Source organism: Macaca mulatta, chromosome 11, assembly GCF_049350105.2.
Source record: "Macaca mulatta isolate MMU2019108-1 chromosome 11, T2T-MMU8v2.0, whole genome shotgun sequence".
Classification (NCBI taxonomy): Eukaryota; Metazoa; Chordata; class Mammalia; order Primates; family Cercopithecidae; genus Macaca; species Macaca mulatta.
The window spans coordinates 88,374,845-88,398,203 of NC_133416.1; the positions used below are offsets into that span (position 1 = coordinate 88,374,845).

At 35.0% G+C, this 23,359-nt stretch overlaps 1 protein-coding gene across 3 annotated transcripts in view; it reads left to right on the top strand.

Moving 5' to 3' along the window:
* Positions 1 to 23,359, top strand: part of ACSS3 (acyl-CoA synthetase short chain family member 3) — a 187,385-nt gene that overhangs the window by 159,546 nt on the left and 4,480 nt on the right. For 2 of the 3 annotated variants that reach the window (XM_015152354.3, XM_077953211.1), the window contains 3 exons: positions 19,549 to 19,648; positions 19,738 to 19,913; positions 21,089 to 23,294. In XM_015152354.3, coding sequence (XP_015007840.2) covers positions 19,549 to 19,648; positions 19,738 to 19,913; positions 21,089 to 21,154 — 342 coding nt within the window. In that variant the 3' untranslated portion in view covers positions 21,155 to 23,294. Of the gene's footprint in view, positions 1 to 19,548; positions 19,649 to 19,737; positions 19,914 to 21,088; positions 23,295 to 23,359 lie in introns of those variants that run through there. The other variant, XM_077953210.1, reaches the window with a different exon arrangement.

The following is a 23,359-nucleotide window of genomic DNA, read 5'->3' on the forward strand; positions in this document are numbered from 1 at the left end:
CGGGTCTCCTGAATACAGCAGACTGATGGGTCTTGACTCTTTATCCAGTTTGCCAGTCTGTGTCTTTTAATTGGAGCATTTAGTCCATTTACATTTAAGGTTAAGATTGTTATGTGTGAACTTCATCCTGCCATTATGATATTAACTGGTTATTTTGCTCGTTAGTTGATGCAGTTTCTTCCTAGCCTCAATGGTCTTTACATTTTGGCATATTTTTGCAATGGCTGGTACCGGTTGTTCCTTTCCATGTTTAGTGCTTCCTTCAGGGTCTCTTATAAGGCAGGCCTAGTGGTGACAAAATCTCTAAGCATTTGCTTATCTGTAAAGGATTTTCTTTCTCCTTCACTTATGAAACTTAATTTGGCTGGATATGAAATTCTGGGTTGAAAATTCTTTTCTTTAAGAATGTTGAATATTGGCCCCCACTCTCTTCTGGCTTGGAGAGTTTCTGCCGAGAGATCTGCTGTTAGTCTGATGGGCTTCCCTTTGTGGGTAACCTGACCTTTCTCTCTGGCTGCCCTTAAGATTTTTTCCTTCATTTCAACTTTGGTGAATCTGGCAATTATGTGTCTTGGAGTTGCTCTTCTCGAGGAGTATCTTTGTGGCGTTCTCTGTATTTCCTGGATTTGAATGTTGGCCTGCCCTACTAGTTTGGGGAAGTTCTCCTGGATGATATCCTGAAGAGTGTTTTCCAACTTGGTTCCATTTTCCCCCTCACTTTCAGGCACCCCAATCAGACGTAGATTTGGTCTTTTTACATAATCCCACACTTCTTGCAGGCTTTGTTCATTTCTTTTTCTTCTTTTTTCTTTTGGTTTCTCTTCTCGCTTCATTTCATTCATTTGATCCTCAATCGCTGATACTCTTTCTTCTAGTTGATCGAGTCGGTTACTGAAGCTTGTGCATTTGTCACGTATTTCTCGTGTCATGGTTTTCATCTCTTTCATTTCGTTTATGACCTTCTCTGCATTAATTACTCTAGCCATCAATTCTTCCACTTTTTTTTCAAGATTTTTAGTTTCTTTGCGCTGGGTACGTAATTCCTCCTTTAGCTCTGAGAAATTTGATGGACTGAAGCCTTCTTCTCTCATCTCGTCAAAGTCATTCTCCGTCCAGCTTTGATCTGTTGCTGGCGATGAGCTGCGCTCCTTTGCCGGGGGAGATGCGCTCTTATTTTTTGAATTTCCAGCTTTTCTGCCCTGCTTTTTCCCCATCTTTGTGGTTTTATCTGCCTCTGGTCTTTGATGATGGTGATGTACTGATGGGGTTTTGGTGTAGGTGTCCTTCCTGTTTGATAGTTTTCCTTCTAACAGTCAGGACCCTCAGCTGTAGGTCTGTTGGAGATTGCTTGAGGTCCACTCCAGACCCTGTTTGCCTGGGTATCAGCAGCAGAGGCTGCAGAAGATAGAATATTTCTGAACAGCAAGTGTACCTGTCTGATTCTTGCTTTGGAAGCTTCCTCTCAGGGGTGTACTCCTCCCTGTGAGGTGTGGGGTGTCAGACTGCCCCTAGTGGGGGATGTCTCCCAGTTAGGCTACTCAGGGGTCAGGGACCCACTTGAGCAGGGAGTCTGTCCCTTCTCAGATCTCAACCTCCGTGCTGGGAGATCCACTGCTCTCTTCAAAGCTGTCAGACAGAGTCGTTTGCGTCTGCAGAGGTGTCTGCTGCGTTTGTTTAGTTTACTGTGCCCTGTCCCCAGAGGTGGAGTCTACAGAGACAGGCAGGTTTCCTTGAGCTGCTGTGAGCTCCACCCAGTTAGAGCTTCCCAGCAGCTTTGTTTACCTACTTAAGCCTCAGCAATGGCAGGCGCCCCTCCCCCAGCCTCGCTGCTGCCTTGCCGGTAGATCACAGACTGCTGCGCTAGCAATGAGGGAGGCTCCGTGGGTGTGGGACCCTCCCGGCCAGGTGTGGGATATGATCTCCTGGTGTGCCTGTTTGCTTAAAGCGCAGTATTGGGGTGGGAGTTACCCGATTTTCCAGGTGTTGTGTGTCTCAGTTCCCCTGGCTAGGAAAAAACCCTTGCGCTTCCCAGGTGAGGCAATGCCTGGCCCTGCTTCAGCTCTCGCTGGTCGGGCTGCAGCAGCTGACCAGCACCGATTGTCCAGCACTCCCCAGTGAGATGAACCCAGTACCTCAGTTGAAAATGCAGAAATCACCGGTCTTCTGTGTCGCTGGCGCTGGGAGTTGGAGACTGGAGCTGCTCCTATTCGGCCATCTTGCTCTGCCCCCACATTTGTCTCTTAATACTTACTACTTGAATGTCTCTAGCTTCTTGATTTACTCATGTTTAATCATCAGGTTTGCATACGGTCTTTAAGTGGTGTGGGATTAAACATTTTATTGTACTCTTAAATCCTGAGAATTTTCTTCCAATGTAAGTCACGTAAAATCTCCAGAAGAGGTTTTTAAAAATGTTTTAAAAACTTACTCCTATGGAGTAAAATCTACATTATTGTTATACAATACTGTGAGTATTTATACTAATATAGTTTCTTGTAACCATCACCAGGGAAAGAATACAATTTCAACACTGTCAAAGAATTCTCTCACAATGTCACCTTCGTATTCTGACTCTCGTAACCCTTGTTTTTGTCTCCGTTCCTATGTTTTAACCTTCTCTCCAATTTTATATAAATAGATTATACAGTGTTGTAACCTTTGAGACTGGGTTATTTCATTTAGGAATATATATTTTAGATCCTTCCAAGTTGTTGCATTTATTACGAATTTGCCTTTTTATGTTGTTGTATAGAATTCCATCGTGTGGCTATACTAACAAATTTATGTATCCATTCATCCATTAAAGGACAAATGGGTTATCTCTAGTTTGGAGCAGTTATAAATAGGGCTGTTATACACATTCAAATACAGGTGTTTGTGTAAAGAATGTTTTATTTCTCTATGATAAATACCTAAGTGAGTTTTCTGGGTTATATGTTAAATGTATGTTTAAGGTTGTGAGAAACCACCAAAGTGTTTTCCCGTGTTACTGTGCTATTTTACCTAGCCACCAGCAGTATTTAAGGGTTTATAATTTTCCCCGTTCTTTCTAGAACTTGGTAGTGTCATTACTCTTGATTAAACCATTCTACTAGGTGTGTAATAATAGCTCATTGTGCATGTGATTTGCATTTCTGTAAAAACTAATGATATTGGGCATCTGATCACAAGCTTATTTGCCATCCATATATCTTTTTTGATGAGACAGTTGTTAAAATCTTCAACCCATTTTCTTTTTTATTTGGATTGTTTCTTTTTTATTGTTTAGTTTTGTAAGTTCTTTATATATTCTATATCCAAGTCCTTTATCTGATGTGCAGTTTGCAAATTTTTTTTCTAGTTTCTGACTGATATTTTTATTTTGTTAGAAGTGCCCATAACAGAGAAAAAAAAATGGTTTTCATTTTGATGAAGTCTAATTTATCATTTTTTCTTTTACAGATTATGATTTTAGTATTGTATATAAAAACTCTTTCCTAACTCAGCATCACAAAGATTTTCTCTTGTTTTTATCTAAGAGTTTTATAGTTTTATGTTTTACATTTAGTTTTATTGTTTTAATTTATATCATTTTAAATTTAAATTTGAGTTAGTTTTTTAATATAGCACAAGGTGTAGGTTGATACATAATTTTTTAAGTGGATGCCAGTTGTTCCGGCATCATTTGTTGAAAAAAACTGCCCTTTCTCTGTTGAATTGCCTTTGAATCTTTGTCAAAAATCAGGTGATAATATTGGAGTGGGTCTGTTTCTAGAATATCTTGTCTATTTCATTGATCTATGTTTTTACCAATACTATACTGTCTTGACACTGTAGCTTTATAGTATATTTTAGAGTTGAATAATGTGAGTCCTCCATATCTGCTCTTTTTTTCAGTCTTGTTGTAGCTATACTAGTTCCTCTAGGTATTCCACATACACATTTGAATAAGATTTTCTATAGGTACAACAAACCCATACATAAATTTTTATTGAGATTGTGTTAAATCCATATATTAATTGGAAAAAATTGCTATTTCAAACTTACTGAGTTCAAGCCACGAGTTTTGTATATTTCTTTCTTTAGGACTTCTTTGGTTTGTTTCTCTAATACTTTGTACTTTTTAGCATACAAATTCTGAACAAGTTTTGTTAAGTTTATACTTAAATCTTTAATTTTTTAGCTATTGTAAATAGTATTTTTAAAAAACTTTGGTTTCAAATTTTTCATTGTTAGTGGATAGAAATAACTACTGACCTTTTTGCAGACTGATATGTAACCTATGATCTTATTGAATTTGCTTGCTAGCTCTAGCAGTATTTTTGGTAGACTTGTTGAGACTTTCTGTGTAAACAATTATGTTACATGTGAATAAAAACATTTTTATTACTTTCTTTCCTATTTGAATGGTTTTTACGTTTTTTTCTTGCCTTTGGAACTGGCTAGAACTTGGGGTAGGATGTTGAATAAGACTGGCAAGAGCAGACACCCTTGTCCTGTTTCTGATCTTAGGGTAAAGGCAAGAATGGAGCTAACTGTAGGTATTTCTGTAAATATATACTTTATCAAACAGAATAAATGTTTTTTATTTCTAATTTGCTGAAGTGTTATTTTTAGTTATGAATTAATGTTGAATTTTATCAAATGATTTTTCTGCCCCTATTGATAAGAACGTGGTTTTTCTTTTTAACAGTGTTGTGTGAATTACATTAAATAATTTTCAGCTGTTGAACTAGTCGTGCATTCCTGGGACAAATTTTACATGATTCCAATGATTTATTGTTTTTATACATTGATTTGTTTAATCAATAGTAATTTTCCTTATTCTGAAATATACTGTTTGTGGTAATCACATAGTCTTTCTTTTCTTTGAATCATGTTTGAATCATTGATCTTTTTCCATGTTTTCATTTTTAATCTATCTGTATTATGTTTCATATGGGTTTCTTGTAGACAGCATCTACTTAGATCATATGGACAGCATGTATTTGTTTTTATGTTTATCCAATCTGACAATCTCTATCATTTAGTGTTTTCAGATAATTTACATTTAATTATTGATATATTTATATATTTGTCTACCAGTTCATTATTCTTTTTGACTCTTCTGTTTTTCATTCTCTTATTTTATTCTTCTCATTTCATTCTCCCCTCTTCTCTCTTCTAAATTATTTTGGGGTTTTTTTGTAGCTTTTATTAATTTGCAAGAATGTCTATTATTCCATTCATGCCAAGAGATTTTGCCCATTCTTCTTGGACCATGGTTATTATTTGGTTTTTATTATTCATCTTTGTTACTTTTATCCTGAATGTGAAAATGAGGTGTTCTGGGTCAAAGACATTTTTTTTTTTTAAATAAGAGTGTCATTTCCCCATTACCCTAGGTCTTATTGTGACCCAATGAGAGCCAATGGCAATTTTTCCTACATGAGTAGCCAGATTCTCCATAAATGAAGGTTAAAAAATGAATTTTCTCACTTATAAAAGGGAGAGAGGCAGCCATCCTTCCTGAAGGCTCTTCTTAAAAACATAGTGTCTTTAATCAAAATTCTAATTATTTAATATATAAGTAAAATAGCCCCAGGAGCCAGATAGCCCTGTGCATCTCCAGTTTTACAACCTGGAGATGTTTCTACCTCCTGGGAATTAATCATTTTTAGTAGGTAAATACCTAAGAAGATAGTGAGCCAGTCTCCCCAGCTCCTTGGGAGTTTATACCGGGGATCTACTCTGGACTGTACACACTCGGCCTTGACAGGTAAAGTAAAGTTTTATTTTCCTTTAAGATCTGAGCAATTGATTAAGGAAATGACTATAGATCTAATTTTTAGGATGTTTTAAGAGTCTCAGGAGGCTAGGACTTTTTATAGGAGCACTGATAAATCTAGAGCTTTATTTCCCCATAGTTACAATAGCTAAGTTAAAATTTTTGATAATTCTGATATTTGGATAATCTTGGGTTTGGTATCTGTGGATTTCTTTTTTTCTTAAAAGATGTTTAGATTTTCCTGATAACTGTTATGTCTATTTTACATCTTATCCCGAGTGTTTTGAATATTACACCATGAGATTCTGGATCCTATTTAAATCTTCTGGATTTCTGTTATCATGGCTACTTATTTTAGGAGGCGGTCAGCCCAGTTAGGATCAGACTACATAGCTTTACCCACTTTCTGTGGACTGTGGTTTCAATGTCAATTTAATTTTCAAAGCTTTTGTCTATTTTGATATTCTGCATATACGACCATGTTGTTTATGATCAAATACAATTTGAGATCTTCTTTCTCAGTCTGTATACATTTTATACTCTTTTCTTGTCTCATTGCACTACGTTGTATGACAATGTTTTTCTTTCTTGTTGCACTAGCCAGTATGATGTTGAAAATATACTTGTGAGAGCAGACATCCTTGCCTTGTTCCTGATCTTAGCAGGAAAGTTTTCAGTTTCTCACCATTGAGTATGATGTAAGCTCTCGGTTTTTTGTAGATAGTTCATCATCAAATTGTGGAAGTTCCCCTCTATTCCTAGTATACTCAATGTTTTTATCATGAATAGTTATAGGATTCTGTCAAATGTTTTATTTTTTCTGCATCTACTGATATGATTATGTAATTTTCCTTCTTCAGCCTATTGATGCGATGGATTACATTGATTATTGAATTTCGAACCAACTTTGCATACCTGGGATAAATTCCACTTGGTCATAGTGCATAATTCTTTTCACACATGATTGGATTCTATTTGCTAATATTTTATGGAGGATTTTGGCATCTATGCTCATGACAGCCACTGTCTATAGCCTTTTTTTTTTTTTTTGTAATTGTCTTATTTTAGTATTAATACAATGGGAATATTTTCTAACTCATTCTATGGGGCCAGCATTATTCCAGTCCCATAGATTGAGTTAGAAAATATTCCCATTACTTCTGTCATTAGAAGGGCAGGTTGTAGATAATCGGTCTGATTTATTGTTTAAATGGTAGAATTAACTGATGAATTGGTAGAATTCACCAGCGAACCTATCTTTGCCTGGTACTTTCAGTTTTGGAAGGTTAATAATCATTAATTATTGATCTAATTTTTAATACATATAGGCCTATTCAGATTGTCAGTTTCTTCCTGTGTGACTTTTGGAAGATTGTGTCTTTCAAGAAATTAGTTTATTTCATCAAATCAAATTTGTGGACATAGGCTTGTTCACAATATTCCTTATTATCTTTTTAATGTCCATGGTCTATAGTAATATGTCCTCTTTCATTTCTGATTTTAGTAATTTGTCTCTTCCTTTTTTTTTTCTTAGCCTGGCTTGAGGTTCATTGATTTTGTTGATCTTCTAAAGGAATAGCTTTTGGTTGTGTGGTATTTTCTATTGATTTCTTATTTTCAATTTAATTTATTTCTCCTCTAATTTTTATAATTTCTTTTCTTCTGCTTACTTTGAATTTAATTTGGTTTCCCATTTTCTAGTTTCCTAAGGTGAAAGTTTAGGTAATTGATTTTAGATCTTTCTTCTTTTCAAATATGTGAATTCAATGCTATACATGTTCCTGCAAGCATGCTGTTGCTGCATCCCATAAATATTGATGTTATATTTTAATTTTCATTTAGTTAAAATATGTTTAAATTTCTCTTGAAACATCTTCTTTGACTCATGTGTTATTTAGAAGTGTGTTGTTTAATCTTCAATAATTTGTGATTTTACATCTGTCTTTCAGTTTTTGATTGCTAGTTTAATTCCATTATTACCTCAGAACAGACATTGTATGATTTATATACTTTTAAAAATTTTAAGGTGTGTTTTATAGTCCAAAATATAGTCTGCTTTGATGAATGTTCCATTTGAGTTTGAAAAAAATGTGTAATCTTCATTCAACAACTTCATTCAGAGACAAAGAAAAAATATAAATCAGAAATTTAGATTAAAAAAAGTAAAGGAAGAGCGTCAGAAATGAATAAATGAAGGTGTATTAGTCTGTTCTCACACTGCTAATAAAGACCTATTTGAGACTGGGTAATTTATAAAGGAAAGAGGTTTAATTAACTCATAATTCCACATGGCTGGGGAGGCCTCACAATCATGGCAGAAGGAGAATGAGGAGCAAAGTCATGTCTTACATGGCAGCCGGCAAGAGGGAACGTGCAGGGGAACTCCCTTTATAAAACCATCAGATCTTGTAAGACTTATTCACTATCACGAGAACAACACAGAAAAGATTCGCCCCCACAATTCAGTTACCTCCCACTGGGTCCCTCCTATGACACGTGGGAATTATGGAAGCCACAATTCAAGATGAGATTTGGATGGGTACACAGCCAAACCATATCAGAAAGTAAAATAAAATATTTTATTGTTCTTGTTCTCAATTTATCTCACAAATAACAGTTTGTTCATACTAATAACAGCAAAAATATGTGTGCATATATGCACGTAATATATATGCTTATGTATAAGCAAAATAAATGACAGTAGTGATACAAGGGCTAGAAGGGAGGAATTAGAAATTTTTGTTATCAAAAGGTACTTGTTCTGTCTATGATGTGTTGAGCGTGGTCTTTTTTTTTTTTCTTATTCTTAATTCTTAGTTGTTGAATGAAGTGGACTATTGATGTCAGTTTTCTTCAGTTGATTGACGGTACTGTTGAACTGAACTATGTCCTTACTGATCGTGTGCCCAGTGGATCTGTAAATTTCCAGCACAGGGGTGTTGAAGTCTTGAACTATAATAGTTTATTCATCTGTCTCTCCTCCCAATTCTATCAGTTTTTGCCTGACATACTTTGATGCTGTTAGGATCATCATTCCTTCTTGGGTTATTGACTTCTTTATCATTATGTAATGCTCCTCTTTATTCTTGATACATTTTCTTGCTCTGAAGCCTTCTGTGCTTGAAATTAACATAACTAATCCTACTTATAAAAATTAGCATGGTATAACTTTCTCCATCCCTTTACTTTTAATCTATATGTGTCATATTTAAAATGGGTTTCTTTCAGAAAACATATAATTGAGGCTTGTTTTTTTATCTACTCTCTGATGATCTGCCTTTTAATTGGTATATTTAGATCAGTTATTAAGTGATCATTAATATAACTGAATTAACATTTACCATATTTGTTATTGTTTTCTATTTGTTGCTCTTATTCTTTGTTTCTATTTCTGTCTGTCTTTCTCTGCATTTTGTGGTTATAATTGAACATTTTATATTATTTCATTTTGCTCTCCTTTCTTAACATATTAAATATACTTTTTAAAACTTGTTTTAGTGGTTGCCCTAATGTTTGCAATATATATTTACAACTAATCAAGTCCAGACTCAAATAATACTATGTTACTTCATAGGCAGAGCAAATACCTTATAATAGCAAAATATTTCTAATTCCTCCCTTGTAGCTCTTGTATCACTGCTGTCATTCACTTGCTTATACATAAGCATATATACGTGCACATATACCCACATTGTTGCTATTATTATTTTGAACAAACTTATCTGTGAAGTAAATTGAGAACAAGAAAAATAATTTTTTATTTTATTTTTGTTTATTCATTTCTGATGCTCTTCTGTTATTGTTATTCATACAAGTTTCTGATATATTATTTTCCTTGTCTCCAAATAACATTTCTTGCAAAGCAGGTCTACTGGCAACATATTACCTCAATTTTTTTTCTTTTGTCTAAAAAAGTATTTATTTCTCCTTAATTTTTGAAGGATAATTTTCCACAATATAGCAATCTGTAATTCTGTAATTCTAGAATTAATGGTGCTTTTTTCTCTCTTGACACTTTAAATAATTCGCTCCACTGTCTGCTTGTTTACATGGTTCTTAAGGAGAAATCACATATGATTCTTATCTTTGCTTCACTACAGGTAAGGTTTTTCTCCCTCCACTCTGGCTTTCTCTAGAATTTTTTTCTTTATCTTAGATTGTTTGAAATTTGAATATGATATGCCCACATGTAGGATTTTTTTTTTTTTTAACATTTATCTTTCTTGATGTTTTCTGTGATTCCTGGATCTATGATTTTGTGTCACCGTTAATTTGGGGGAAATTCTCAGTCATTATTTCTTCGTATATTGCTTCTATTTCTTTCTTCTCCTCCCATTACCACTATTACGTGTTTGTTACAGCTTTTGTATTTGCTCTGAAGTTCTTGGATGTTTTGTTCTGTTTGGGGATTTCTTTTCCATCTTTTTTCTCTTTGATTTTTGGTTTTGTAGGATTCTATTGATACATCCCCAAGCGCCAAGTTTCTTCTTTCCCCCATGTCTAGTTTACAAATAAGCCCATCAAAGACATTCTTTATTTTTGATACAGTGATATTTCTTTATAGCATTTTAAAAATTCTTTATTAGAATTTCAATCTCTCTGCTCAGCTTATATTAATCTTCTGTTATTGCTAGTTGTCTACTTTTTCCACTAATGCCCTTAACATATTAATTGTAGTTTTAAAAAAATATCATGTTCAGATAATTCCAATATTCCTGCCTATGAAACTCTGTTTTTAATGCTTCTTCAGTCTATTCAAACTGTGTATGTGTGTATTTGTGTGGTTTGCCGTTATTTATTTATTTTGCCTTTTGGTAGGCCTTGTAATAGTTTGTTGAAATACTGACAAGATGTACTGTGTAAAAAGAACTTCAGTAAGTAGGCCTTTACTGGTGTATTGGTAAGATGAGGGGGAGAAGAAGTATTCTGTAGTCCTATGATTAAATCTTAGTTGTTTCATGAATGTGTGTCCTTAGACTGTGAACTTCATAAGTTCTTTGTAGATTTATCCCCTCTTAAAATAGGATGAATAAAGGGGGCTGGAATTGAATATTTACTTTCTCCTGTGTCAGTTAGGCTCTGAGAAAACTCCAGCAGTTAGGTTCTGTTACAGAATAGTTTCTTTTAAGGGTAGGCCCTGGAAAGAAGAACACAGTGTTTTGTCATAAAGCTCGGGTTTTCCAACCTTAGCACTTGTTCCTGTAGAGGTTTCTGCTCCAGTAAATTGTGTTTTTCTCTATTAATTGTCTGTCTCTACAGTTTTGGGGGCAGTGGTTTTCCCTGTGAACTTCCCCTCTGACAAATCTAAGATTTTTTTTTTTTCAGTTTGTTTAACTTTCTACTTGTTAGAATGGGGTGGTGAATTCTAAGCTTCTTTCATGTAGTACCAAAACCAGAGATCCCTTTTCCCTCTTTGGTTCACAAAACTCTCATTTGCTGTTCTTATGGGTAGTGAGTCAGGGCTCTGTGGGCCCACAGTTACCAGGATTATTCCTGCAATGTCTACAGGAACAGTGTCTCTGGGGAGAGGAAGCAGTTTTGTCTCTTTGCTGGCAGTTGCCTAGCACATGGCAGGGTAAGTCAACAGCGAGCCACTCTCAGGAACGGCATGGCTGCCGCTGCAGAGAGCAAGTGGCACTGATCCTTCCTGGATTCTCTTGGTTTAGGGTGGGAGAGTACCCAGGGCTCCCTCCTGCAGGAGCTGTTGTACAGCTAGTGTGGAGAAGGGAAGGGGCACACCTTGGTCGCTGACATTTACTTGGTGTAAAGTGTGGAGAGGTAACAAATTTGCTACAGCTCTGTAAAGAGAGGGTGGGCCCTGCTTCTTTGTCGGCACTCATCTAAAGTAGGGAGGACGAAACCTGTTTCATGTCTCCCCTACTCCTTTTCCTGGGCCTCTGACCAGACACAGCAGGCTCTTAGGGCCTTTTCTGTCTGTATTCGTTGTCAGTTACACATGTTGAGCTGCTTTAGCCCTGGGGCCAGATTATACAGAAAGTAAAGCAAACAAATAAACAAAAATAACAAAATCCCCAAACTCCCAAATGACAGTGAACTTATCGCCAAGTTGTATTTCAAGTTCTGATGTTCTGAATGAGTCTTCTAGTATATATTTTAGCCCAGAGTTTTTCATTGTTATTGTGGAAGAGATGTTACTTCATTTTTTTTTTTTCTAGAAGGAAATCCCAGAATAGTTTTTAAACTGAGTGGAGCAAACAAACTACAATTTGAATGAAAGAAAATGTTTAAAGTAACATGATTAACAATTCACTGTGATCAGAGTATGCAGATCAAAGGTTTATTTCCTCTTTCTCTAATTGAAAGAGGATCAGGAAAAAAAAAAAAAAAAAAAACAAAAAACAACTATTGGGTACTAGGCTTAGTACCAGGGTGATGAAATAATCTGTGCAACAGACCCCTGTGACATGAGTTTATTTATATAGCAAATCTGCTTATGTATCCCTGAATCTAAAATAAAAATTAAAAAAATTAAAAATTAAAAAAGTTAATACCTATCTTCTGTTCAAACTTAACGGCTTAATACTTCTTGTTATGTTGGCATGTGTTTAAATGTGATTTTTTTGAGTAAAAGGAAGGAACTTTATAAAATATTTTAGAACATTTGAGCTTTGTGTGCTATTATAATGTTATCTTGTTTTTAAACGACTCTGAATTTTGTGATAACCTGAAATTGAACATTTTGCTTCATGTCTTTTGGTGTGTTGGCAAAAGATGGCTCTGGTTGCATGAAATATTAATTTCTTCCTTTTAAGAGATTACTTCCAATATTCACCTGCATTTCTGGCAGACTCAGTCAATCAAAATACGAAAACTATGTACACATAGTTCTTATTATTAGCCAAAAACCTTAGTCTTTTTTTTATTTTTAGAATGAAAAGAGTGTTAACCTATTCAAATATATGTTGCGCTTTAATGCTTCTACTGAAATCCTTCTCACTGTATGTAACAGCAGAATGAGATAGGCAGAAAATAGGCAGTTAAAATGGAAAAAGAGAAAAACATGCTAGAATTATTGGCATCTAACAGAAATTTTGTCACTGGGTCTTAGAGTATTTAGGGTGCATAACAGGAAACCATTCAGACCTTAAGTCTTTAAGTTAACTTCTCTCTACATATGATTTAAATGCCTAAGTGTTTATTAAATATTTATATTTAATAAGAAAAGTATATCTCAATTTAAATCAGATCTGTCTTTGTCTTTGAAATCTCTTAGAGAATTGTGAACTGATACTTTGTACTGACTTTTTACTAGCTCCTAGCAAAATTGCTTAGCAAATTGATTATTTCTTTCTGAAATGTTTGATGATATATCCAGCTCTTACTAAAGTGTCCAAACCTTACTATTTAACTACTTGTCAAGGGTTCCCAATGGTGAATACCATATTCCATTTTAACTTTTTGGAATAGGAATTGAGGGTCTTAATCCATTGAAAGTTTTATTTGTAGAAAAAATAGACTGAATATTGTTTTTATGTACAGTGAAATTATCTGTACTTTTCCAGATTCCCTAAGTAGACGTTTTATGAGTAATTATTAGAAAGACAAAAAAAGTGTATAAGTTGTTGTTAGAAAGTCATTCATGCAAGGATGTAGAGAAAAGGGAACTCATACTCGGTTAGTAGGAATGCAAATTAGTACAGCCGTTATGGAAAATAGTATGGAGATTTTTCAAAAAACTAACAGTAGAACTACCATAAGATCTTGCAATCCCACTATTGGGTAGTTATCCATAGGAAAAGAAATTAGTATGTCAAAGGGCTACATTTACCCCCATGTTTATTGCAGCACTGCTCAAGTAGCAAAGATATAGATCAACCTAAGTGATCATCAACAGATGAATGAAGAAAGAAAATATGGTAAATGTGCACAATAGAACAATACTTGGCCATAAAAAATAATAAAATCCTGCCATTCGCAGCTATTTGGATGGAACTGGATTTCATTACGTTAAGTGAAAGGAGCCAGGCACCAAAAGACAATATCTATCTTCAGTCATATATGGGATCTGGAATAGTTGATCTTACAGAAACAGAGAGTAGAATGATACCAGAAGCTGAGAAGGGTATGTGTGTGTCAAGTGGTGGAAGCACATGAAAAGAGATTGGTTAATGGGTACAAATATACAGTTAGATAGAAGGAATGAGTTCTAATATTCAATAGCAAAGTAGAGTGTCTATAATTAATAACAATGTATAGTTCAAAATAACTAGAAATTAGCACTTGAAACTTTTTCAACACATAGAAATGATAAATACTCGAAGTGATGGATACCTTAAATACCCTAAATTTATCATTACACACTCTATGCATGTAACAAAATATCACATATACCCTATAAATATGTACAAATATTTGTACAATAGTATTTTTAGAAAAAGAATTTCAAGTACAACAAAACCATAAAATGTATATTACCTAAATCAAGCAGATATTCTATTAAAATTATTACATCAAAAATATTTCAGGAAACTCTATGTTCTTTTCTGTTCTCATCGTAAGAAAATGGAGCTCTGGCATAGGTTTTTATCAATTTAAGAGGACAGTATCCTTGCAGATCCAAGTAAAAATGAGGACCTTCTTTAACTATTAAGTAATAATCAAGTCTATTTTAAGAGTTGATACATTTTTGAAAGTCCAGCATCATGCTAGACATTTAGGAAACTTTGGTGGAAGTTAAAGAGTTCATAGAAAAATTATGTCTAAAATCTGCTAGTTCTGGACTTGTAAGCTAAAATTTTCAGGAGCTAATATGATTGTTCTTGCTCAGTTCTCTTTGACTGCTGTGGTTTTTCTTGTGAAGAAATCTACAGGTTTTCTCATACAAAGAAATGTACAGGAAATAAATTGGGCTCTCTAATTTCACTCTTTCACTTGTAGCTTAAGTTTAGGTTTGTTAAATAATCCCACTAATATTTGTGGGAACTTGGAAATCTGGTGTTAACATACTGCCTTTAAAGCCTACCTAGGACACTGTTCACATGCCATTGGCCTTTTTGAGGTTGTTCTAACCAAAGTGTCACTGTTTGTTTTCCAAGTTAACTATTTTGTTTGCTATTTTAGGAATGATTCTTCAACATTGAATATATTTCCGTAAAGTGACAGTATATCCAACTAAGATGCCTTGCCATTTCAATTCTACCAAGCGTTAAATGACTATTGGATTTAAGTAGTTACAACATTGCTGAGTATTTCCTGGGTACTCCTATGAATATTGATGAGTATCTGGAATCTCTCTGACAAGTTTCCTAGATTACTCCAATGTCAGAGGAAATTTTTTAAAATCCCTCTTCTTCAAACCATTGCATAGACGATATCGCACTGCAAACTGGCTCCTCCCATCTTATGAGGGTGTTTGATTTGAACTGATTTTTAAAATTAAGATTCTTAAAAATATAATTGAGAAACCTGTGTAGGTCAGCCCAGTGAAGCCCAAAAATATTTTAAATTCATTAAAATCTATGCAAAATTGGCAATACCTAAGAAACAGCAGATGACAGGAAGTTGCTAGTGCTAATCCCGTAACATTTATATACTCACTTGTGGTGAGACTATTGCCTTTTAAGTTCCATAACATCTTTAGGTACTTAAATGTCAGTTAATCACAGATGCTTCATAGATTTTATTTGGAGGGAATGCATTAATGTGGCTTTTGATATTTTTACCCCCATAGGACATTTGGTTGGCTTCTGTCCCTTGAATGTTGCCAAGACATATTTTGACGCTTTCGCTTTTAATGCTTCAGTTGTTGAAATCATCACTTGGCATGCAAATGTTATTTGTGGGGCCAACATAAAAAGCTGCTACCCTTCCTTTATGGCACTTTAAAAACTGATAGACGAATAATATTTGATGTCACTTAGATATGACACATAATTCTTGAAAATGATTTTGCTTCTCACAATTTTTAAGAATTTATCTGCAGCAGGCAAAAATGGGAAACTCTAACATTATACTACAAGACATTTTGTTGTATATTTCTTCTGATTTTAAAATGTTCCTTGCTTTTATAGAAAACAATCAACATTTTCCCATCCACTTCTAAAAGCACTAAGACTAAGGACAAAATCTTAGTAACATTTAAAATAACAAAGTCAAAGAGTGGCAAACTAGATGTTTTAACATTAAATTTAGTTAAAATTCTAGTCATATTGGTTAGGTGACAAAATATGTGGGTGATTTATTTTTTAACAGTGATTTGAACAGATACCTTGGCATTTTAGGAACTCCAGTACAGAGTGTCATGGCACCAATAAACACTAATAATTTTTTACTATTAAACCTCTGGTTAGCCAGGAAAAAGAGATGTTCTTTACTCATTAAGGGAACACCCAGTCAGAATTCATAGGATCTAACCTTCCAAGTCTATATCCTATCTGGGACAGCAAAGTGTTATTTTGCATGACTAATGACTGACTACAGTAAGTACTAAAATATATATCTGGCAGTAAAAGTTGTCTTTCTGATCTCACCACATGGGTCTTAAAAGTAAAAAAGACTAATTAATGAGCTGTTGGGAGCATTTTAAGAGTTTATACATATAGAAGCAGTGGGAGAATATGGTGTTGTGTAGTCGTGTAGTATGTATTTAGCAGAAGCTTTTTAGTTAGGTTCAACTAATGGAAAGGGTGTGAACATTTTTGCCTAAGCAAATCCTGCAAAAGCTAACAAAGCATATCTACAAAAATCATTTATTTAACATGTCTACCCTCAGCACTGCATGAATCAGAAGGTATGTGGATGAAAATCCTTACAAGCCAATTCTTCAAATGGTATGCTTACAATATGGTATAGAAGCAATATTGAGTCCAAAGTAAGATATTGCACTGGCTTTGTACCAATCATCCTAGCAGGTCATCAAGTCTTCCAGGAGTTCAGAGAAGAGAAAACTTACTTTCAATTTGGCCTAATTAGAAAAAAAAAAATATTCATGGAAAGTTTGGGACTTGAAAATGGCACATACCAGATCGTGCTGAGTTATTTTTCTACCTCTCTGGCTGGGTTCTTTTTTTGTTGTTGTTGTTTGTTTGTTTGTTTAGTTTTCTAGCTTCTCCTTTTTCAGGTGCCCACATTACATGTTGGAGTTCCTTAAGGTCTTTACTCTTTTCTTCTTCTTACTTTCTCCTGAAATAGGCTCATCAAAGTCTATAGCTTCCATTAGCATCTGTACATTAATGACATCCCAATGTGTATCTGCAGATTAAGCCTCTCCTCAGATTCTGGTGTACAACTGCCTCTACTTAGATGTCTCAACTGCACCTCAATGAAACAACTCCAAGACTGAATATGTGATATTTCCTCTCAAGTCTTATCCTCATTAGCAATTTCTGGCTTAAAAATGATGCCACCATCCAATCAGATGCAAAAACCATAGAATCATCCTTAATCCATCTCTCTTATTCATGCCCCGTATTCAATGTATCATCAAATTTTGTCCATTTTACCGCTAAAGAAATTCTAGTCTTTATTCTTAGTATCATGACCTTAGCCTACTGCGGTATCCTTTCAGGTGGTTTTCCTGTATAAACAGTGACACCCACTCTCAACAATTCTTTATTTATTTTCCATGATGAAACTAAAATAAGTTTGTGCTTTTCAAAATCCACTCTGAAGTGAAAGAAGCTAATCTGAAAAGGCTACATACTGAATGATTCCAATTATATGACATTCTGGAAAAGGACCTTGAAGACAATATAAAGTTCAGTTGTTGCCAACAGGTAGGGAAAAGGGAGGGGATGAATGAGCAGAGCACAGGGAGTATTTAGGTCAGTAAAACTGTTCTGCGTGATACTATAAAGGTGGATACCTGTCTTACACATTTGACAACACTCAGACATGTACAAGAGTAGACCATAATGTAGTAATGCAAACTATGAACTAGGATGATAATGGTGTGCCAGTTTTGGTTCATCAGTTACAACAAATGTATCGCTCTGGTACCAAATTTTGATAATGGGGGAGGCTGTGTATAGGTAGTGGTAAGATGTATATGAGAATCCTACTTTCTTACTTGATATTGCTATGAATCTAAAACTACTTTAAAAAAATAAAGTAGCTCATGCCTGTAATCCTAGCACTTTGGGAGGCCAAAACAGGTAGATTGCTTGCGCCTGGGAGTTTGAGACAAGTCTAGGGAACATGGTGAAACCCCATCTCTACAAAAAAATAGTACAAAAAATTAGCCAGACATGGTGGTGTACACCTGCAGAACCAGCTACACAGGAGGCTGAGGTGGGAGGATCACCTGAGCCTGGGAGGTTGAGGCTGCAGTGATCTATGATCATGCTGGCACACTCCAGCCTGGGTGACAGAGTGAGATCTTGTCTCAGACAAACAAACATACAAACAAACATAAAACCTCAATATTAAATCTATTCTGATTTTGCATTCCTTCTCAACTACTGAAAATGCTTTATAGCCTTCCCAGGGCTGCTAAAATGAGCTGGAAGTTCCTGACACAATACCTATCCACCTGTATAGCTCCATCTTCTCCATTCTCACTCTTTGTTCTCTGCTTTCCAGCCACACTGGTCTCTTTGAGGTATGAATGGTACCTGTGAAATCCTTCCTCAGGGTTTTTGCCCCATCCCCGTCTCCTTGCCTAATAAATATCTACTCATCCTTCAGATCTGCTTATTGTTATTTCCTGAAGAAAAAGTTTTTGAGACCCATACCTTTCTGCCAAATTGGTTGCTTTTGCTGTATCTTTCATATAAAAAAATTATTCCCCAGAGTCCTTATCACTTTTGTATTTATTTAGAGTAGATGTTCATAATTATTTATTAATATCTGTCTCCACTACTAGACTGTAAGCATCTTGAAGCAATATGCTGACTATTTTTTATTACCTGTGAACCCAGTGAATGGTTGCAACACAGGAGGCATTTAGCAAATATTCATTGAATGAATGAATAGAAGAAAGAATAAGGACTGCCAGATGTGCTGTTGGTTAAAAGTTTGCTCAATGTTTTCTCTAGCTATTAGGGCTTTGGAGTCACTGAAATAACTATTAATCTTTCAGAAAAGAACATTTGAGTATGCATTTTAAAAAGTCCTGTCACTATATATATATATATATATATATATACACACACACACATATAAAACACTGAGCATCTGTATTTCATGTGGTTACTCAACTCTATGGGGTTTTGTGATTTCAGATAGATACCAGCTTTGTGAACTTAAGGCGAGCAATATGAATGTAGTTCCTTAACAGTGGGGATTATCTGATGTCAGGGCCTCTCTCCATATTCAGTCTCTTGCAAGTCCTGGAAAATCATCTCTGGATGGGTGGCCACTAGAGGAATTTCATTGTTCACTAACAGACTCAGAAATAAAGTTATTATTTAGCCATAGGGCAGCCTTGGATTCCTCTGGAAGGTATGCTTATGGCAGCCAGAGTTAAGACTAAATCGCCGTGAGTCTGCCTGTTTGCAGAGGCTTGTTTACATGTGGTATCCACTACACATTTTCTCTGACTTCATTAATAAACAATTGAGACCAAGAAACCATTTCCTTACTTTCCAGGTAAGCTGAGCAATTTATCTTAATTACTGTCAACCTTTAGTGACTGCCATGGGGATTCTAAGCATTCACTTCAGTAGCAATGATGTAAATTACTTAAGAATTTTCAATAGGCAGCCATGGATTTTTGGCTTCTCTTCCATGTACTTTTTCCCCCAACTGAAATTATATGTGTTTGTATATCTATATCTACATGTTGAATGTGTATATATATGGTAAATATGTATATTCTAAATGAATGCCTTTCCTTATTACAGTCGATCCTTTCCCATGGTACCGTGGCAGACTGTGCTGTTGTTGGCAAGGAAGATCCCTTAAAAGGTCATGTCCCCTTAGCACTCTGTGTATTGAGAAAAGGTGAGAGATCTTTGTTCTCTCTGATTGCTTGGGACCTGAATAATTAACTAAGGTTAATTCAGTGCTTACCATCTGAACTTTCTCTCTAGATATAAATGCAACAGAGGAACAAGTTTTAGAAGAAATTGTGAAACATGTGAGACAGAACATTGGCCCTGTGGCTGCTTTTCGAAATGCAGTGTTTGTCAAACAGCTACCCAAAACCAGATCTGGCAAGATCCCCCGATCAGCTTTATCTGCCATTGTCAATGGCAAGCCATACAAGGTAAATTATCAAAGATATTTAATCCTGGGTTCTATAACATTTTTCTTCATTTATTTGGCATCAGCAAAGCTCTTAAAAATTGTTCTCAAATATGAATTGCATCCCTAAACACATAATAGTACTATTTTTTAATGGTAAGGGAGAGATTATATAGCCATTCCTTCTGTAGGAATGAGGGTTTTGGAAAGAAACTTGATTAAGAACACATGCTTTGATGATAAGAACCAATGTGTGAAAATTTTTTAAATTTATTTTCATTTAGAGATAGAGTCTTGCTTTATTGCGCAGGCTGTAGGGCAATGGCACACTCATAGCTCACTACACTCTCAAAGTTCTGGTCTAAAGAGATCCTCTCACATCAGCCTCAAGAGTAGCTGGGACTACAGGTGCATGAAACTGTGCCCGGTTAATTTTTTTTTTTTTTTTTTTTTTTTTGTATTTGTAGAGGTAGTATTCTCACTCTGTTGCCCAGGGTGGTCTTGAATTCCTGCTCAAGTGATTTGATTGTCTCAACCTCCCAAAGTGCTGGGATTACAGACCTGAGCCACTACTGCCCGCCAAAATATTTTTTCTCTTAGTAATTGTCAGTGAAATTCAAACACATTTTTGGAAACTCAATCCTATTGAATTAAAAGGTATACTTTCCTTATTATAGTAATTAATGGCAATTAGTGAATGAGAAAGCAAAATTCTTGAGGCTGGCAGCAGTAGATGTTTAAAATGCTCTAATTGATAAATGCTAATTTTGTAATTGTTTTAGGAAATCTTAGGTCGATTCAATCATACGTTTTCTTTTAATTCGTGTGTACATTATGGGTGAAAAGATATATCTATTTTTATCATTAAGATTAAGACAACAGTAAGGAGTAGTTACATGAACACATGACAAAAAAGAAAAATTCTTTCTATACAAATATATAGAAGATGATTCCAACTCTAGAGAAAATACCATCTAGGTCCAATAGTTTTGCTAACTGAACTGTTTATTCTTTTACTCTGGAAAGCTATAGATGAGTATTAATATATTAGGTTCAGAGTTCCCTGTTTTTAAATTTTCCATATGAATATTACAAGACAATGGGGAAAACCACATTGCATATAATTGTTTATAATTATAGGAAGAGCAGAAGAAATTCAAGGAAGAGTATTCACCTGACCCTAATTTTTTTTTCCAGATAACTTCTACAATCGAAGACCCCAGCATTTTTGGCCATGTAGAAGAAATGCTGAAACAAACATAATGAGTTTGTTTTATTCCTATTTTGAGTTGATTTAATTTCTTAATTGAAATTAAATTATTTGAGTTGTTTCTCAGAAATAAATATTTCAGTAGAAATTACTGCAAACTGAAACGCGAATTGTAAAACTTGGCCTAAACAAATCTAATGAAAACTTGTGAAAGACCTGTGCCTTTTGGTTGATTTGACCCTGTTAGCATTGTTATTAGTTATCTATAACATGGCTCATTATACGTCATCTACTGCTTTAGGAAAAATGTATCTAGTGTATTATTTTTAAAATTGTACCTCCCAAGAAAAACACTTTAATTGAAAGCAACACTAATATAGAGACACTTTCCGAAACCAAGAATATGTAGTTTTGAGCCATAGTCTAAAACTTGATTTGAAGTCAGAAAATAATTAAAATTTTTCTAGTAGAAATTTTAGAAATTTTCTAGTATTCTTTAGATGCTCACATTGTTTTAAATAAAATCTATGAAATGGGAAGTTTAGGTAATCATCTAGACAGATGAAATTATTATCTAGGTAGGAGGACTTTTCTTTCTACACATTTTCTGAGGGAAAGCAGAACACCAGGGTTACGGCTATACCTTCAGGTCTTTTGTTTCTTAGGCAAGGAAAACCATATGTCTGACCTGGCACAGTGGTTCAGCTTGCAATCCCAGCACTTTGGGAGGCTGAGGCAGGCGGATCATTTGAGGTCAGCAGTTTGAGACCAGCCTGGCCAACATGGTGAAACCCTGTAACTACTGAAAATACAAAAATTAGTCAGGCTGGTGGCAGGAGGCTGAGGCAAGGAGAATCACCTGAACTCAAGTGGCGGAGGTTGCGGTGAGCCAACTTCCACCACTGCACTCCAGTCTGGGTGACAGAGTGAAACTCCATCTCAAAACAACAACAACAACAACAATAACAACAAAAAACCACATGCCTGGCAGAGAATCAAGAGATCATTTAGTCTCTCAATCTCTTCATGGAGATGAGGGCTCCTGGGAGCCCCTCCTCATGTCTCAGGTTCTTAGTTAACTGTGTATATGCAAACGATTCCAGATTCCTGTGGAAACAAGGAATCGATGTACAAATGGGGTAGGATGGCAAGGAAACTCTTAAGAAAGAAACATCAAGGTTTTTACATTAGGTTAAAGACCAAGAAGGTTTCTAGGCAGGTAGTGTAATGTCTAGATGATTTTGAAGTGAATTTAAGCCACTAGGTTTGAGGGACAAAGGACAGTAGAAAATGGTGAAGACTGCAGATCACCTGCTCCACCTCAAGGAGCAGTGGACCCAGCAGAACACGGCCCAAAAAGGAGACAGGTCTCCTGCTGCAAGAGCCTCTGTTTTTTAAAGAGAAAACAAAGAATCCTGATTTTTCTGTGATAGCTCTAATTTTAAAATAGTAAGTCATTAAAAAAATTGTAATGTCCAAAAGCATCTTTCCATTTAACTTCTAAAATTCTCTTAATTTTTAAAAAATGATTGTAAAGTGACTTTTTGTTAAGCTTGTAGGAATGGGCCAGTTAACTAGAGTAGACAGATGTAGGAAATGAAATATTTGATTTATTTAGGGATCTATATGACATCAGTTATCAAAGAATACATTTTAACCCAAAAGTATACCATGCTCATTGTATCTTTGATTGTTCTTCAAGTATTTCTCACTCTTTTAATCTATCAGGAACATTACTATCAAGAGCAGATTGTTGTAACATAATACTCTGGGTACATGAAATGTATGTGAGAGATAAATAGATAATAGAAGGCTTATTGTTATAAAAATGACCTACAACTTATATAAAAAAATTCTGAAAATCTTAACTTTTTTTGGACTGAAGGCTGCAAAACAAATGGCTTCTCAAAGTAAATTCCTATTTACTTAGAAATTGCTTTCTTGATTGTTACACCTGGAAAAATACATTCGTCTACTTTTTCCTTTTAATTATGTTAGTAGCCTGAATTAAACCAGCTACATAGACACTCTCTAATTTGAAGCCGTTGGGATCCTTGAATCGCCTCTTTCATTGGTACATTTTATCCATTGTCATAACTGTGGTCTTCATTAATAACTCATTTTAATGTCTTAGAAGTAGAATATGTTTCCTTATTTTTTTCAAATAAAAATCAGTTAATTTGAAATGGCAAATTATTTAGCTGAATGTGTATCATTGTTCATTTGCAAGGTTTAAACTCAGGCAGATCCCAGAATTA